General features: G+C 35.4%; 2 protein-coding genes across 2 annotated transcripts; one reads left to right on the top strand and one right to left on the bottom strand.

Annotated features, from left to right (window-relative positions):
* Positions 1-3,408: 3,408 nt before the first annotated feature.
* Positions 3,409-4,878, bottom strand: LOC117331125 (acid phosphatase type 7-like). The gene has a single exon (XM_033889720.1). The coding sequence runs from the start codon at positions 4,876-4,878 to the stop codon at positions 3,409-3,411; it is 1,470 nt and encodes a 489-aa protein (XP_033745611.1).
* Positions 4,879-5,541: 663 nt separating this feature from the next.
* LOC117331923 (UBX domain-containing protein 6-like) lies at positions 5,542-14,976 on the top strand. Its single transcript, XM_033890913.1, has 3 exons — positions 5,542-6,065; positions 9,929-10,225; positions 10,670-14,976. Exons 2-3 carry the CDS (start codon positions 10,006-10,008, stop codon positions 11,764-11,766), a joined length of 1,317 nt encoding a protein of 438 aa, XP_033746804.1. The 5' UTR covers positions 5,542-6,065; positions 9,929-10,005; the 3' UTR covers positions 11,767-14,976.
* Positions 14,977-20,227: the final 5,251 nt, after the last annotated feature.

The raw sequence follows: 20,227 nt of genomic DNA, 5'->3' as shown, positions 1-20,227 counted from the left end.
TACAAATAAAGCCTACATATTTTCAAAGAAATCAGTTACTTGAAGAAGGTTGGACAAGATTTCTGGACATGAAATATCAAATACTGAAACAAGAGGCCTGTATCACTCACCTGCATGATTCTAATGCAACTTTGAAGTTGATATCATTTATGCAGATGCTGACCTGATAACCATCTGATTTAAATATAAGAGTAGACTTGGTTTATTCATTTTAATTAGTTTTGAAGTCCTTTATGCCAGCATTGCCCAAAATCAGGTCTCTAGGTCGTTCACATTCAGTTGAACAAATTCATTAGCCCTTCATCCCAGTATACTACAGGGACAATATCAGTTCCGGTTTCCCTGGGCCTCTTCATTATTGAGAATTAAGCTATTGTTTAAAAGATTTCGCCTATTTGACCTTGAATGCAGGTCAAGGTCATTCATTTGAAAAAAAGTTGGTAGCCCTTCACCCCAGCATGTCACTACAAGCCCAATATCAGGTTTCAGAACCTCTTCAATATTGAGAAAAGTTTTTAAAGGAAAGTTGATGCCTTCCGGCAGGTCAGGTAATAAACAAAGGGAAATCAATTTTGAAAAAATAGATGAATCAAAATGCCTCTCTGGAAAGCACAAGTAGAGGTAGAGACTGTTTATGCAAAACTCGATCCCTTTCACCCAAGGATGCTTCAGACCAAATTTGGTCAAAATACATGCATGTGCATGAAAAGTAGTGATTTAAAGATAAAAAGTTGACGGATGTCCAGCAGACGCTGAGCCATAGACATCAGCTATTTTCACCAGTCCTGTAGACCAGGTAAGCTAAAAATTACGGTTGTTCAATATAAGATACTGTCCTTTTTCACAAACATCCTTGGCTTCTGAAGATGGTGTGTTCCATCAAGCTCGATTAGAAGAAAAACTCAAAGACATATCATTATAGGAAGATTTTTATTACTGACAGTCACTGCCTGATATCAAACTGTCATCTTATTTCATACCATAATACAAGGCAGTATATATGCTATCACAAATATCTTTACTGTACACATCTTTTCCCAGTTAACTACCGGTGACATTCTGTAAAGGAAATTTCCATTTGCATTCCATCAAAAGTATTCACATTACTAAATATTGTATAAAACTACATGGGTATTACTTGGTGGTGTGTGCAAATGGAAGCCTTACCAATTAATACTCCATCTAAATGAACTCCAGTTACATACATACATTACATAAATCTGTTTATGTTATTAGCTATCTTGATATTGGAATGTTTATAACAGGCTTCATATAAATACCATTCTAAATCCATTTGATACATGATAATATAAAAGAAAGTGCTGCACATCTAGAAATAGTTATGTCAAAAAGTGTAGGACTATTTATAATATTGCTATTACACAACTACACATGTATACAAGAGAAAAGAATATAAGATGTGACAATTTTCAGAAATTCTAGTTAAAGGTGTATGCTACGTATACCTTCACAATGTTTTCTAGTTGAGGAAGAATATGAATCAATATATTATCTTGGATATGACATAAATGTCTTTCTAGAAGAGTTCTTTACTTTGTAGCACTTTTGATTTTTCAATACTAATGAAAAAAAAATGCAAACAATGATAATCAACACAACAGTTAATTAATATAAACAGCACCCCTGGCCCTCATGATAATACTAAATATTTTTCTAATCTAGCAAATAGTGCAGGAATGGTATGCTAAAACCATGAAAAGGCTAGACCACTATATAAACAAAGGGGTGCTTATAAAGGATGAATTCCTCTAAAACAAATTTTAAACACAACAAATCCTCAAAGTTCAATATTCTTTTGTATGGGGAAAAAAATGCAGAAGTACTGCAGTTATCAATATTACGTTAACAATGGGACGGAGAAACCAGCACAAACTGAGGTGATCATTTTTAGTTCAACAACATTTTGTAGTAGGGACCTTAAAAAAAAGGAAAATCTTTAACAGTTAAGGTGCTGATGCTGAATTTCAAACACAAATAAATATCTACATATTTGCACACAAAAAAATAGTCATGTAATATAGTATATCAAAATATTAGTTTGGACATGCAGTTCCAATTCACCAATGATTTGCTGCAGATGCTAACAGTTTCTTCTATAGAGTTACTTTGTGGTAAGATGTAGCATGGAATAATTCTGAGTCACACAAATAATCAAACTTGAAAAATAGCCCAGCTGCTCACAAGTGTTCTTATAATTAGCACAGGATAGTAGCATTTGTTTCATCGGAGTTGACTTTGTGTACATATACAATATATGAACGCTTATTTTGTTTTGATTTTGAAATGCAAATGGCGTCTGCAAATAATGTTACACAAATATGGCACAAAGGCAGAGACATGTATAAATATCTCTGACAAAGGGAGGCATTTCAATCAATAAAAATTCTCCTATATCTTACTTTTAAGACATCTGATAATAGTATATAAGAAGGACGTTTTTAAGGCCAATTAATAAACTGGTGAGTTTATAGGGCCTTTTTCAAAAATGTGCATCGATATCTTTTCCCCCAAACTCAGAAGTCTCAGAAGTCTTCTTGCCATTTCTAGAGTTCTTATAGCGTCTAATAAGAACATTTTTGAATGTTTGAAATACCTCCTTTTATGACATATTTGTGCGATATTATTCACAAGTCAACCACCATTTGCATTTCAAGGTAAAAATCAGTATTTCTACATACTGTAAAGTAAAATCTGGTCAAACCAATACTCATATTAAACTTTGCGTGCTTTAGACACCTGTGAGCAAAACTACATGACTATGTTGTGCAATGTATTTGATATAAATGGGCAAATTGTGTCCCTCTGAATCATGCATTTTTTTCTCATGATTTGTCGAAATATGCAAATAGCTTTATAAATTACATGTAAACAGCAAGGCCCACAGTTTGCCATATATATGATACCTACTATAAGTTGATCAAGTTACTTCTATTAAATTGCACCATAGTAGGTATTTATAGACTTATAAAATATCAATGTTTTAACTGGATTTGCTGTTTATAGCATCCAGTACTCCTCAGGGTTTTTTTTCAAAATACAGTATAGCCAACCCGAGGATGATCCGAATGCTGTTTATAGATTAAATTAGACTTTCATCACATATTCAAAATAAAACAATGAAAAAAAAAAATTGAAAATGAATCATCATCGCTGTCTGATAATGTTATGGTAGATTTTACCTATTGTCTGATAATGTTATGGTAGATTTTACCTGTTGTCTGATAATGTTATGGTAGATTTTACCTGTAAACATTTAAGGATTTAGTAACATATGAAATCTTTATAATCTTAAGTGAAAGACAGTGATGGGATAAAGGCACATCTATACATAAGCAAAAACATTTCACATTATAGAACATATTTCTTCTGTCTTAAACATGCAAATAGTCATGTGATAGTATTGTTACATTTATCGTTTTTAAGACAACAAAACCTTAAAAAGTTAATTATTTTCTTCCTTAAACACACTCCAATTAGCAAGATTATAGAGGTGAAACAAAGGACTGTTACTCGAGTATTGTAGTCATCATAAACTACAAAAAAGTTCAAGTTAATCAGTGAGCCATCATCTTCAGTGGCTCCATTCTGATTTCTCCAGGCTTTACCAGCCTCTCCCAATGGGTCTGGAATATGGACCTGAGGATTTGTAAATGGTCCATGAACTCTCTGAATTATCAACATTTTGTCCACAAGACTGTTATCCATAGCTGATCTTGCCTCCCAGTTCAAGTGTGTATAGTTATAAACAGTCAATCGACCATAGATTTCCATTTCCATGGCAGATTTTGTAAATGCAGACCATCCTCCTCCTGGTTTTGAGGTATACTCTGTCAGATACTGGTTTCCCAAAGATCCAACAATTATGTGAACTGGAGCCAATGGATTAATGTAATTTAAAGCAACAGCTTTATTTTTGTATGTAGGCCATGTTCTCTCATACATGTGATTATGTCCACTAAATACAACATCAACACCGAATTGGGAGTAAACACTTTCAAGATTCTGTCTTACAATAGAATCTGGCTTCCTACAATCTTCCCTTGTGTCATCCACAGAGCAGTACATAGGTCGATGAGCCATTACAACAATCCAAGGAAAGTTACTCCGGTTGTCATTGGCTTTTGTAAGATCATGTTGCAACCACTTCATAAACCTTTCAACGTTTCTTTTATCAGTAAAAAATATTTCAGTGGAAATGCACACAAAGTGAGTTTTCCCCATGTCTATGCTATACCACAGCTGCTCCATCTTCATCGGCCACTCGGCATTCGGATTAGAAAATCGATACCTGTATTGGTCATCCTGAAACAAGTCATGATCTCCTGGAACCGTCATGTAAGGAGTGTTGGCTGCCATCAACTGGATCAAATTCAGAAATTTATCTCCAACTTTACCCCCATCACTACCCAAATCATAGGCAATGTCCCCAACATGAAAAACAGCACTGTAGTTTCTTGCTCTGGACTCGTGAACCAGGAACTGGAGATTTGCACTTTTAGTCCCCAGGTCGCCAAACACCATATAGGTATGTGGTTCGTACTTAAACGGAACCCTAAAGCTGAAGAAGTTGCTTCTTAGTGACTGAATATCACCACCAACATTGTAGATATACAGACAGCCTGGTACAAGTCCATGTAAAGCAGCTCTGTGTAAATGCTTCCATCCACGAGAGTTATTTTCAAAAACCACAGATTTCCCTTCCACTGATATTGAGCTCCCTGGCGAATTTTGTGGGTAGTACTGAACAACAGACTTGTCTGCCTTCTCTGTTGCCCATTGTATTGTTATATCTGTTGGGTCAACACCAAATGTGATATGAATCTGTCTGGGAAGAGTATCATCAGCAAGTGGTTTCATTTGAAATATATCTGAATTTCTAAAGTTCATTTGTTTTGCAGGGTCTGCATGAGCGCAAAAGACAGGTGAAAAACTTGACAATAGGAGAAGAAAATGAATTTGGTGAAGCAAAACTGATGGTCTTTCAAATTTCATCTTTACAACCGATTTGATTGCCATAATGTAACAGTTCTGTTTGGGCGACAATTAATTTAGGTAGAAATAAGTAGCATAATCCGGAAAGACATTTCATTGCAAAACTGATTTTTGGGTGAATAGAACGACATTTCAGTTCATATGTATCCCTCAACGTATTCAGCACTGCCCTTGCACTATGTGAGTCATGGTCACTTGTTTATGTTTTGATGAGTTGTGCTCTCAAACAAATTGCATGCGTAAGATATTGATATCGTTGAATTACTTTACATCTTGAAATATTGTTCTTGCAAAAGTCTCCACTAGACTAATGCACAAATTATACACCTGGCCTTGGGGATCCCGGGAAAGGGATACACAAATACTGTGAACTTCCAATTCTGTTCACTTCCGCTGTGAATGCCTACTGTATAGTAACCTAGCATATCCTTCTATACGGTCGTTATCTATTTACAGTACAGTACTGTACAGTAGTGATTCTAGCTTGACAAGATTTCTTCGGGTTTACTGGCGATGCTATAGTTGTTGAACTATAATATAACGATAATTTCTTAATTGCAAACGATCAAATGCTGAACCATTTATACATGAACATTTTCAGATAACAGAATATTCCTGGTGATATTTTCCTTAAATAATAAGAGTTGCGTCCCTTGGTTCGAGTCATTTTCGTAAATCTTTAGCGGTGTGTCATGGTGGTGGAAGTTGTTGATCTCAACGCTGGGATTAGTTCAGGGCCGTTTCAGCGAGTGCAAGGGTATCCAGTTCATTTACTGATAATTAGACGGTGTTATTGAATCACCAATTCTAATGAATTGGTTGGAAATTAGTGCGACCACTTTCCTGAGTTCGTTGTGGAGTGCAATTCTGGGCTTTTGCAACGACATAAGCGACGTATTCAGTGCACGAAACATCCATAACATTTAGTACAGACGACGTTCAGATACAAATACTACTTTTGTTACTCATCTGGTTGTGTATCAACATTGTTCTTATAACCATTTCTTGGTCAGTTTATGGCACAAGGATATGCACCAAGATTGACAGGAAAGGTTTGTAACACTACTCTTCTTCAGCTAGGTTAAGGTATCGGCTATTTTTTACGCCAAACGACATGGCGCCCGTCATAAGTTTGTTTGACAGCAATCATGATCAGGTGCTTAATTTGAAATTTATTAAATCAACAATACACGCAGTTTTAAATTTGATAAACCTTCAAAATTAAGCATCTGATTACTTGGTCCGAGTTTCCCTGATAACTATAAATCTCCATAAGTACCTAATCACACATCTCTGAACTGAATGAAATTGTCTGTTCTAACTGTAGCTGAACTGGACTTTCTCGATCATCGGTGACCAGGTAGCTCAATTGGTAGAGCACCCGGCTAGTGTTTGGAGGTCCCGGGTCCGAATCCCGGTCTGCCCGCTACATTTTCTCCTCTCCTGTTACACAACAATCCTTATTTGAATATGCTGAACATCACTATGATCAGTGTGTTAATTCATATGTTTAGAACAGGGACAATCATTACACTTCCCTTTATTAGTAACATAATCATTTTAGCTCACCTGCTGTGGCACGGCGTCCGTCGTCTGTCTGGCCATCCATCCGGCATCAACTTTTCCATTTAAACAACTTCTTCTCAATAACCAAGAGGCCCAGAGACCTAATACTGGGCCTGTAGTTTAAATTTACTCCTATACGTATATGAGGTCTTATTCCACCTGATTACATTGGTGGATATTGCGACCTCATCAGCCTACGGTATGTTTCTTGTAGCTGCCAGCGCCCTGATTCTGGGGCACGACAAAAAAGTGTTATAAACCATCTAGAACGATAATTCATCATCATGTCAACAACTATGTGCACACTTATATTACTTGTTGATAAAGTATTAATCCATTTATGCACAAACTGTACATGTTGATGGACACCTCTTAAATATAATTAAATCAACAATAATTCACTTGCAACCTACTGTGTTCAAATACTGGGTCACTAAAACAATTCTGCTTTTCCGGTCATTATAAAATACGGAATACAAATAAAACGGATTGAGTAACGCAATATTTTCACAGCATTTCATTTGTTTCGTCTATTTCAACTCCAAATTTGGATAAACCGGAAATAACCCTGAGAGGTCACAGGCAAAACAAGTATGGCGGTATACGTATATACAAATGGGACCTACGCTTAAACGACAAGAGAGGCTAATAATCACTGATTTTGGATATAGATATGGACACAATATTTAACAGTGTTTATTTATCATATAGCTTAATAGAATTATGTAAGTCACATCGTATAAAATGTGAGTTATTATAACTATATATATTAGCGATTTTAATTAGAGGTGTCACAGCAACAGGTTCTACCTGCGATGGTAATTAGAGGTTACATGACAGCCTGTCAAAAGTTTCCTGTCGTGTAAACCTCTAATATTATTGGTTTAGGCCTGTAGTATGCTGGCGTGTGAGGCTACGAAGTTTGTTCAATTGAATGAAATTGACCTTCATTCAAGGTCACAGGGGTCAAATAAGCTAAAATCTTTCAACAAATTCTTCTCAATAACCAAAATACCCAGGGACTTGATATTGGGTATGTAGCATGCTGGGGTGAAGGACTACCAAGTTTGTTCAAATGAATTACCTTGACCTACATTCAAGGTCATGGGTCAAATATTCTAAAATCCTTTAAACGACTTCTTCTCAATATCCAAGAATCCCAGGGAGTTTATATTGGATCTGTAGCATGCTGGGGAGAAGTGCTACCAAGTTTGTTCAAATGAATGACCTTGACCTTCATTCAATGCAAGGTCACAGGGGACAAAAAGGCTGAAATCTTTAAACAACTTTTTTTTCAATAACCAAGAGTCCCAGGGAGTTGATATTGGGTATGTAGCATGCTTGGGTAAGGGCTACCAAGTTTGTTCAAATGAATGATCTTGACCTTCATTCAAGGTCAAAGGGATCAAATAGGCTGAAATCTTTAAATGACTTCTCAATAACCATGAGTCCTAGAGAGTTGATATAAGGTCTGTAGCATGCTTGGGTGAAGGGCTACCAAGTTTGTTTAAATGAATGACCTTGACCTTCATTCAAGGTCACATGGAACAAATAGGCTGAAATCTTTAAACAACTTCTTCTCAATCACCAAGAGCCCCAGGGAGTTGATATTTGGTTTGTAGAATGTTGGGGTGAAGGGCTACCAAGTTTGTTCAAATGAATGACCTTGGCCTTTCAAGGTGAGAGCAGTCAAATAGGCTTAAATATTTCCATGACTTATTTTCGATAACTGAAGGGTCCAGAGACCTTATATTTGGCTTTTAGCATTCTTGGATGAAGCTAGTTATAAGTTTGTGTAAATGAATGACCTTGATCATTATTTAAGTTTGAAAGAGTTAAATTGGGCGAAATATTTAAAAGACACACCTTTTCAAATAATTACCAAGCCCTGAGATCTTATATAATATGGTCTCTGATACACTCGTTCTTAATTATGTTATTTATGTAATGGATTACTGGATAGCAGGTGAGCGATTCGGGCCCATTGGGCCCTTGTTGGAGATTCATCATGGATAATATTGTAAAAGTAGAGAGTATAAGGTCGCCTTACAAGCTTAGACTAGTGTGTGGTAGGATGTTTGTCTTTAGAGCGAAAGGTCGCTTACCTAGTAGTTCGAAACCCAGCATGGGCAGGGTATTTTTCATTAATTCTTCCTATTAATTGCATAAAATACATTATAATTTATCAATAATTCAGCTATCTTCATTTAAATAAATATATCTCTTAATTTGATAGATATATTAGTTTTAAATAGAAATCTGTGTTTAAAAGCAAATAGAGATTTTTGATACAGATATTCTGTATTTTGTCAATAATATTATAGATATCTGAATTAAATGGGTATTTTTTTTTTATGTAAACGGCTTTATGGCAAGCCAATTGAGTTTTTACCAATTTGATTCAGATATTTCCATGTATGATGTACATGTATGAATATGATATAAACCTTTTAATATCTGCATGAGGTTATACAAATGTACGTGTATACATTGACTTGAGGCTTGTATGTACCTATGATCAGATGGGAAAACAAATTAAGAGCCCATGAAAATATACCCGGTATATATATTTTTGGGATTGTTATGCAACTATCAGAATATAGTAAATATATTACTGACGTCTGCTACAGTGATATTATATATCTGGAATTCATACCTTATGACAGCCTGTCATTTGCTAAACCAAGTATTTTGATGAAAAGAAAAACACAACAAAATGACACATCATTGTTGCAATTACTTACCCCCTATTTTTCACCAGTTTTCAAGGAAAATCTGTTTAATTTAAGATCCTTGTTGTAGGGAAAAGATTTTTCAAATTATAAGCTATAGTGTCATGACAAGAATTAATCCAGTGTCTTTAGGGTGATGATCATGAGGTAATCATTAACAGTTTTACAAACTGAGTCAAAGGAGCATATTCTGTAAGCTGATTGACATAGGTTTTTTTGCTTGGTTTATTGCCCAACAACAGTCAGGGTCGTTTTGAGGTGGGGTCTCCTGGTAGTAGTTAGTGACTACCTGTCTGAACAATACATGGGAGGCCAACCGCATGCCATCCAGAGCAATAAGTGTCTTGCCCAAGGACACAACCACAGCATGACAGACATGCTCATTTCTCAGCTTCCCGAGAAACAAAAAAACTGACACAGGTAGAGAGCCTTGCACCATGCACCGCAGATTTTCACCTGAAGTGGGTGGCACTCTAACCGACTAAGCAATTGCCCATAATTGACATAGACAGTTATTCAACACAAGCCACAGACTGTTTTCACTATATTTACACTCCTCTACAACTAATTATATATAAACCCCGCTGTTTTTTACAAATTATTTTTGTTATTTTCAGATCTTACAGAACAGTTTCCATTTCAACACAATTTGGAACGACAGTAACAACAGCTTCTGTTCTGCCTAACAATTAAGATGGCTGCAATCAAAAGGTTTTTTCAAAAGAGAAAACTTGATGTCACCTTTAAAAGAGCTGGGGATGGCCATCGTCTCAAAGACGAAAGTCGGTCGACCCCTCATACAGCGATGAGGGAACCAGGCCGGCCAGTGCCTCGACAAGAAACTTCCACCGAAGCAAGGAAGGCAGCTGAAGCTGCTTTGATGCGAACACAGGGTCAGAACCCAAGGAAATCAGGTACATATAGAATCGAGTATGCTTGACCTATAAGACAAATACATCATGCACTAGGAGACATACATATGTAGTTCGTTACTTGTAAAATAACATTCCTATACAAACTGCTAGCTAAAACTCTGAAAGTGAGAGAAAAAAAAAACGATTTCGATTAAATTTAATGGAGTATGAAATGCCAGTACATACAAATTATGATTCATCTTTCAGTTGCTTTGTGCTAGCTATAGGGATGTGAGAGGGTTGAACTTTGCCTTTTTTATGGCATGTAACTCCAGAGTAATAGAATTTGTGTAGGATTTAATTGTTTAAGGCTGTCAATATGTCTTTGATAAGAAATTTAAGTCCTTTTCACAGTATGTGGTAGCTAGTATTTCAAAAAGTGATCGTTCCTGATGTATGGTACTGATCTGTAGTTTGTAATGGTATAACTTTCTACTTCTTCAGCTGGAGTATCACAGAGGGCAAAGATGAAGCAAGAGATGGAGTCGGAGATGAGAAAACAGGAACAGTCCATAGCAGTTGCTGAGGCAGCGAGAGCAGGTCCAGCCAAGGTAGAACTAGACAGTGCTCCTGTACTCTCACAGATTCTATACTCTTGTCCAGAACTTGGTCCCGCAGTCCTTCCCAAAAATGAAATTGAGAACTACATAGAGGAGTTTCTCTTGAAGCAAATTGCAGAAGAGCCAGAAATGACTTCAGCCTTGATGATTCATACTCTCAACAAGGACAAAGAAAAAGTTAGAATTGGTATTGAAACATTGGTTAAAATTCTTGGTAATATTATAGCAAACCCTGGTGAGGAGAAGTACCGGAAGATAAGATTGACTACCAAAGCATTCTCAGAGAAAATAGAGCCATTGAGGGGAAGTGATGAGTTTCTACAAGCTGCTGGCTTCAATATGATGTCCCAGCTGGTAAACGAAACTGAAGAGAACTTTTATGTAATGGATGAAGGAATGGCACAGGATACAGAGAGACTTAATGGCCTTAAGGAAGTGTTGTTAGCGGCAGAGCCTATCAGACCTCAGCTGGACCGTGCTTTGAAAGTGTACCATCCCTCACAACAGGCTTCCAAGTTCGACATTCCAAATGAATTCTATAACATTAGCCCTGAGGAGATCAAGAAAGAACAACAGAGAAGACAGGATGCAGTTGATAAGCTTGGCATGTTACGCACCAAAGCCATGCGAGAAAGGGATGAATTACGGGAATTGAGAAAGTATCGCTTCACCCTTATTCGTGTTCGAATGCCAAATGGTGTTTTGTTGCAAGGAACATTTAAGGCACAGGAAAAAGTTTCTTCTCTGTTTTCTTTCGTGAGAGAAAATTTAGCAATTGATTGGATACCATTTCAGCTTTTATCAGTTGGTCAGAAACTTGAGGAGGCAGACACATTTGCAGAGGCTGGACTGGTGCCTGCTGTGGTAGTAACGTTGACTTGGGACCAGGCGTTGATGGCTGATCTCAAGGCACAGCAAGGGGCTGGGGCGGAGGGTGCAATATTGAAGCCAGAAATCATGTCTCTCATAGAGACATTATGATAGTTTATTAGAGGATCGAAACAGTGCATTGTGATAATAAGTATTTACATATGTCCGGAGAGAATTATTATTGTATCACAGATATTGAGAGAGACCTGGTTATACTTTTCCTTCCAGCATGTCAGAAATATAAACATTGTCTCTATGATGTATAAACATGGGGTTAGTGACATACAAATGTACATTTATTATAGAATAAATATTATACTAGTTTATTTAAAGATGTTATAATGGTAATAATGTTGTACTGCTTTTAAACAAAATTCATAAAATGGCAACCCAAATATAGGAATACAAGAGTATATCTAATAAACACCTACAAATGAAAAAAATATTTCCTAATAATGATTGCATAAAGGACTGTAGCATCTTTAAGAAATAAGAAGTAGAAAAGGCAATAAAAAACTTGCCATAAATTAACTCCTTTTTCTTCTCTTGAATGTCAAATCTTGTCAGAACTAATCCTGTTATTTAATATTGCTTTCAAATGAAAAACATCAGGTTGAGAGGATTTTTGTATCTTAACGGATTAACATAGATCTGGGAGGCTATAATCAGTCGTAAGACAAGATCTTGCCTGGATAACAGTTTCAATACAACTCTGCCTAAAAAACAAGTTCTTAATTGAATACATTAATGTGATTGACATTCCACTCGTTATCATTATGCAATCCTTCCTTTATTAGTCCCCTATTGATGAAACGGGTAGGGGACTATAGGTTTCCTCTCCGTCTGTCTTGTATGTATTACAGAAATATGTCTGTGCTCTACTGGCTTCTTTCCTTATGGATTTTGATCAAACTTGACATGATTACAAGTAACCATAATATCTCAGACAAGGTCAAATTTTAAGGTTTGTGGGTCAAGGTCACCATAATATTTTTAGAATATCCAAGTTTCTTCAAAAACCATTACGGTGTAATAGCTGGCGGGGCCCGTAAGTGACATGTATTGCTTTAGCTGTATTCAATGCACTTGTTTCACAATCTACATGTATATCTGTTTAAATGCTGGGGGAAAGAAAAGTCATATTAACATACATGTAGGAATTATAACTTATTGATCTTAAGTGAAGAAATCACAATTAAGCAATTTGATGAAAGCTGAATAACAGAACCCTTTTAAACAGTTAGTTTACACATTTACCAGCTGGTCTAAACACTTGATTTGCTAACGACAGAAATCTTTTTGAAGAGACACACAATTTATTGTTGCAATAACATTATGAAGTAATGTTTTGTGAAATTTAAACAGGTTGAGATTTTGAGTAAAATACAATCACAAGATTTATAAATCTGACCTTTTAAAGTCTAGGATCGAACCATTGGGTCTGTGTATACTTGTACATAAAAGGAAGTACAAAACTGATGTTCCATAGTTTATTGTATCTGTTGTTGTCCCGATGGATTCCAAGAAGTATTGCTAGTCTTATATGTATCAGAAAAAAGCATCCTCGATACTCAAAGGGTTACGTTCACTTTCACTTACTGCACTATCAGAATCAGTCATAGCAATGGCATATTTCAGGGAGGCAGAGTGAATGTAAAAGGATGCATTTAGTGTTGCTCTGTATAGTTAATATATTTTTTTCTTATTGTGGCTCAGTTATGGTGTTGAAACTGAAATAGTCAAAAAAAAATATATCAATATTGCTATCTTATATTTGTGAGTTTATTGAGTTTCTCTGTGGACATAATATTTGTAGCATAATGAATGGTGCATTTTACCCTATTGTTATTTTACAAAGATATTACACAAATTAAATTCGTCTTAAATTGCCTTTGACCAATTTGTGATCAAAATAAAGTATGATACAATGTATTTCAATATCTGTCCATTGTGTAAATTCTCTGATTTTAACTGTGTTGGATATAACAGTTTGTAGTTGTGCGTATGTTCCAGAAATTACTTGACTGACTAGAGATATTATCCTTTGTGGGTTTTTCCCCCAGACAAAAAGTCTAATATTCCCTGGAGCCTAATTAAGTCAGATTTAATACTTTTTTAATCGTGCGAGTGTGTATATTAGTTTATCCATCTTGTGTTTATTTGAACAAGTTCCTTTGCCATTTTCACTAATTATTGTCTAATTATAATCAATGCCTTAAAGATGCTTCATTGCTGATAAAGGTAAATGTTAAATTCACATGATTTATACTGTTACAATTTATATATACATTTATACTTCAAAGTTTTGAGCTTCTCATTTATTGTTTAAAATTCCAAGTGAATAAATAATTGCATTCTGAAGAAATTCTATTGTGCTCTGCCTCTGTATTTGATATATAAATAAAACTTATTAATTTTAAGATTCTGTTCTTACCTTTTTTCTTTTTTGATGATAATTAGATTTCTATTCTGTAGGAGCTATTTCGTGCATTTTTGTGAGAATCAGTGTACACAGTCGGTGATGTGGTATATTTAAGGACAGGAAAATCACATTAATGTGTAGGATTGCTTTTAATTTGGATTTGCCTTGCATTTATAAAGATGTTTTTTGTGTAGTTAATTTAGCATGATCATAATTATTATGTAAATGTGTTGTGAACATTCTTACATTACTTTATGCTTGGTTTCCAAGTGAAATGGAAAGACTTGCATATGATGTATCTGCGAAAAATATTTGTTAAGTTTGATTTAAGCTTAGGGAAGTTACTCAGCAATTTTGTCTCAAGGGTCAGAATGTTCTGGTACATATCATCATAGGGGCTATCTTCCCATTATTATATCCATGAAATGTTTATCATTATTAGTTTTTGATAACCTGATTTGTGTGTAATCAAAAGCCAATAGTTATCACATGACGGTACATTATTTTTCCCCTGACATTTCTTTCTGCATGCTATCAGTCATATCAAAAGAGGTAATGGAATGATCAGTTATAAATTTTGTTCATTAAATCCAAACATACCTAGATAAAATCAACATGGCATGTGTGATTGCTTACCTGGTTGTCTTTATTGCAAGCAATACATTTTTTTTCCAAATTTTCAAGAAATTATGGAAATGTGTTTATTTACTGGTAATCAAAGAAGTTTCTTTATCGCTGATCGGTTTTGTAGAATTTACAAAATATCCTGCCAACTTTGGTTTTGCTAGTTTTATGTTACAAGCTGTAATGAAGGAATATTGAAGGAATATGATGTTACTCATAAATATTGTTTCGTTTTTATGTTACAAACAGTAATAAAGGCATTGATTCAGAAGGAACTATCTTTGTTATTGATGTGTATTGAGATATGATCATATTGTTGGTTTGCTGTGTTAATATCTTAGAATCTCCCAAATTTCGGGACATCTGGAAATTTACTTTTAACAATTTCATTGAAAACAAGGGGCTCAAATGGATATTTCAGGGAACATCAGATACACTATAGTAGCCATTTTAAAGAAATTACCTTTATTTCCCCTATTCCCTTCCATCCTGATTTTATCTATTAGTGTTAGAGTTTTTAAAAGAGGATATCTGCAGGATTATTTCGCTCAATCTTAACCTTACTAGGTATATACCAGTATTTCATATTCTATATGCAATTTTAGTCGAAAATTTCCAATCCAAACTTTTATAAAACTGACTTCATTGTCTCATTTTAATACACAATATACTAGTGTATAATATCTTGTCAATTTTTACCATGTGCTATATTAGCATTGTATGTATATTCCAATATCATAGTGATTTAACCATGTTAATTAGTTAAACTTGTGTGATATACAAGTATTCACTATTTAAGTTTTACAATATGCTAAATTTTAAGTTCCATTAATTGTGATATTTGCTTACATTATTATATTGTTATCTTAAATTGTATTATGTTTGTACATACAGTGCATTCCGCTTAATCGGGTTGCCTATTTGCGGGGACTTTTTACCCGATTAACCGACTTACCCGATAAGCCGAAATGCACGTCGCCATCTTGGATTTGGTCCGTAATGGTAGTCAGACTTGGGTCGATTTTGGATGAAAATATTTGCGTTATTATTGTTAATAAACGGTGTTTTTGTTTGTGCTTTTACTGATGTCAAATTGTCAGATTACTATTACTAATTGTATAAAAATGTGTGTATTAAAATAACAAAACCTTAATGATTTTCTTATTCCCGGCACAGTACAATCGTAGCACCTCAAATCGGGGGGTCATACATCCCTGTTTCATCCGTGTGTTCCTAATTTGACATACGATCTAAGGACTCGCCGACAATTACATCTAAAATCATTTATGTTTATCATAGAGACATTCTTATGTTCGCTTTGAAGTTTAAAATATTCCATATTATTTCCAATTACCAAAGCACAGAGATCGGAGAAACCGAGTTTATTTAGGTCGTTTCCTGTGGTATAAATTTATACGAACTTGACACTGGCAGTCACTGATAAAACAACACGAAATCCAATGTAATGTTTTTATTAACCAGTTCTAATCCTAACCTGAATAGGAATTATGAGCTAACGTCGGGCGTCTGTCATTTTACTGCTCGCTACTGATTTTTAACTCACCTGTGTATCGGTGTCGTCACATTTCCCCGTGGCGAACCCCTCACTTTGGATTCGCCACATACAGTAAGCGGTGATATCAATCGATCTGTAGCAATATCAGACCCAGGTAAAAACCTATTGTTTTGGTTTTTGCTTCGAAGATTTTACATCCCAGACGTAAAAGTTTAATTGTCTAGTCGCTTAATTATGCTTTTAAAACCCCATTACGTTTTGCCTGCTGCTGACTCTAAAAATAACATTTAATTTTACCCACAATTCTTAGTCGACTTCCTGTTGGGGAAAAACCACACGAGGCAGAATCAACAACAACACAGTTCTGAACATGACAAAACCCCGACATAACATTACCGTTTAAGGTAATATTTAACTGTTTTTTGACATTTGAACCATCAAAATTACACTATTTGTTGATAAATGTCTAAAACTTAAAGAAATACGCGATGACTTTCGTGAAAATCGGAGCATTTCTATTTTTTGTCCCGAATGTTCTATTCGAATAACCGAAAAATACGACTTTTCCAACCCAATTAAACGAATTTTTTTAACATGATTTAAGAGAAAATGGTTTTGGTTTTTAAAATTTTACCCAATTAAACGAAATACCCGATTAAGCTAGGATGCAGGGCCATGTTGTAAACTAGACATTGTCTAAATATGTAACCCTGGATAAATAAAAGATATTATCATTATTATTATTCTACCCCCATGGGGACCTGACATCATTTATGCAAACTAGTAACAATTTTAAGAACTTGTCTCTTTTTCCCCTATTGGGCCCCCAGCTCTCTGCCATAGGGAGGCCAGACTTCCATACAATGTACTGTATATGCAAAAGTTTCCCTGCCCCCAAGGATGTTCCTGGCCAAATCTGTTCAAAATCAATTCAGTCTTTCATGACAAGAAGTGATTTAAAGGAAAAGTTTGCAGACTATGAATGTTGTGCTGTGGAATAAGCTCAATGGACCTTTGGACAAAATGAGCTAACAAATGTTATGCGTAATATGTAGCTTGCCAATGGAGTTCAGTAGCAGTGATCTTTAACAAAGTCAGGACTGTGATCATTAACGAGGATGTTCTGGTAGCACTTCAGAGTGTGATAGATGACCCATGGTTATAAGAATGGTGAAAAAGCTGACCAACAGTATTGGTTGCAGAAATATAACCATCCAAACAAAAGTCCATCTGTTTCTGATGACACTCCTATCAGCACAGCATGTGAATGTCCAGGTTATTGAATGCAATGGTATTGTAGATGGATTCTCTCGCAATATTCCCATCTTGATTTTTGAGAAGTCATTTAACGGAAAACGCTGATGCTGGATGGACAACAGATAAACGCTGCACCACTGAATAAGCTCACCTGCCTTTTGACCAAAGTTGGTATACAAATGCAACATAGAAGTTTATCTAGGTCATTTATATTGATGCAAATCTCAATTAATACATATTCATTCCAATATGAGAGTACGGTTAATTTATCCATTTGAACAAATTTTGTAGTCCTTCATCCCAGTACACTACTGGCCAACTATCATGACACTCTCTTGTTTATTCAGAAAAAAATTGCACATTTAACTCTCACTGCAACAATGAAGCTCTAGATGATGGAGGATTTCTGACAGATGGTCATTGCTGGAGAGCTATATATGTAGATAAGGTATGAATATTTGTTATAATTTGACTAATGTGACATTGAAAGTACATGCAGGTCAAGGCCATTCATTTCCACAAAGCTGTGTAGCCCTTCATCTACACATGCTGCTGGTCCAATATCATGGACCCATCGCCATAGTTTCTTTGTTTGTAAATATTATCTACATTTGACACCTGCCTACATCACATACATAAGTAAGAATTCTCTGAAGTCTTAATTCAAGGCAGTGGTGCCTGTCTAGGTAAAAATAACCTGAATTTGATGATAGAGAATAACAATATAAATACTGTTATTGAATAAATCTTTATTAAGCTGTCATTGTCAAAATCTTGTGGTAATATACAAAATACAAAACGGTTGATATAAAATTGTTCTGAAGATGGTTGTCCTAGCTATCTGAAACATGTAAACTTAACTAAGGAGAGAACCCATGGGCCCTTAACAGTCACCGCAGTTCTTGGATATCTTTATACAGTTTGTTGGTCATGTTGGTCTAGCTTTGTCAGAAACAGCTAAACTAAAAAGCCTTAACATTGTCGATGCCCCCGGAACAGCAACACCTATGTGCCGCCTTTTTGACATCTGTCAAAGGCGACCCAACAACATTAAGGTGACTTAACCTTCTATGACATTGAAGTTTTGAGCGCCCCAGATACAGAAAACCGCACTCATGCTCAAATACACATTTTGTGCTCAGACTCAAAATACTTCGAGTGATAAATCTGAACCAATATCTTTTTAATCATTCCGAAAGTCTTCAATTAAGATATCATTTTTGATGTTTAGGTTTTTCTTTTAAACTGCTATTTCATGATTTAAGCAAGTTTGGTTGGGCACAAATTTCATGCTTGAGCATGAGAATGGTTTCATGAATATGTTCTAGATGCATCAACATTTCTTAGATTGTTGTCATACCTTCGAAAACTTCCAACCTCACAGATATTGGAATTGCTGGACCTTTTGCTGCGTCCTGAACCTAAGGACTCTCACATGAGATTAAATAACTAATATAATTCACTATAACTATATATACTAAATGACAAGCTGACTGGCCTGGTCATACATACAAATGAATTTAAATAAACCCAGTTTAGAATTTATATAAGCAAGACATATTAATAAATATTGAACACATAACACTTCTTAACCCTAGAGAAAAATACATCTTCAATCTATGAAGTGCTTTCAAAACAAGGAGTCAGGCAAGGCACAAACCTACAACTGCCTGATTTACTGGTAGGGGACTACCACACATGTACATTACTAATTAAATCCGAAAATTCAAGCAAATGACAAAAGTTGGATTTGTGTCTATTGTAAGAAAAAGAATCAATAATATACAGTGGAACTTCGTTAACTCGAAGTCGACGGGACCACGAAAAAACTTCGAGTTATCCGAGTGTTCGAATTAAGCGAGTTATCGTTTTTGGTGAAAAGTTTGGTCAATATTTGTCAACATTATATAATCATTATAACTTCGCTCTGTCGCTCATCAGTTTAGTGTGAAGACTGGTCAATACATGTAAATATATATGTAATGTTTCGTTATGTCACTTGTAATTTGGTGTAGTTTTGCCGATATACAGTCGCGATAAAGTTTCTTTCACTTAGTCACTTCAATAACGATCTGATGTGCAAGTCATGTTTGCAATTTTAAGGTAAACGATAAAACGGAATTCGACAAAGTAACCAGTTATTAATGTCAAAACAAATAACCGTTTAAGTTTAACACAGATTGCATACAAAACGTAACAGAACCATTACCTTTTATTGGACATATATAAAATACTGTTTGATCGGCCTACTTACTTTTTATTGATAACCATGCCATTTCCAAGTGTATTAGCACCGGAAGTTGGGCTGCGCATGTGCGTATAAAATGTTACTGTAACTGAGTTGGCGTTTTATCCGATTTAATAGACAGCACTGACCGTTACAGTTGTACTCTGAACACCTCGGCAGTAATTATGCTATTGTTTCAGCAGTTTAAAGATTTAATAGGCGCCGGTGACTGTGTCATTTCTACACCTGTAAAAACATCAGCCGGGTAGATCTACCGGTGTGTCAGAGATTAGTTCCGCTTGAGCGAACGGGTAGATGAGTTGTTGACCATCGTGTGTACTGATATCGGCGACCGCCTTGGGAAATTACCTGATGTAAGTAAAGCAGTACTTTTTATCACCAAGACTTGTTGTTATAAGATTCAACCGACAATTTCTTTTATGAATTTATGAAACACTTATAATAGCATGTAGGTTAGTAGTGCCGATATGTTCAGTATTACAAACGGAATTTAGCTCTTAAAAAA

This window comes from Pecten maximus, chromosome 7, assembly GCF_902652985.1.
Source record: "Pecten maximus chromosome 7, xPecMax1.1, whole genome shotgun sequence".
NCBI lineage: Eukaryota > Metazoa > Mollusca > Bivalvia > Pectinida > Pectinidae > Pecten > Pecten maximus.
Note: the sequence above shows the minus strand (reverse complement) of the source record. Positions and strands in the feature narration are given on the sequence as shown.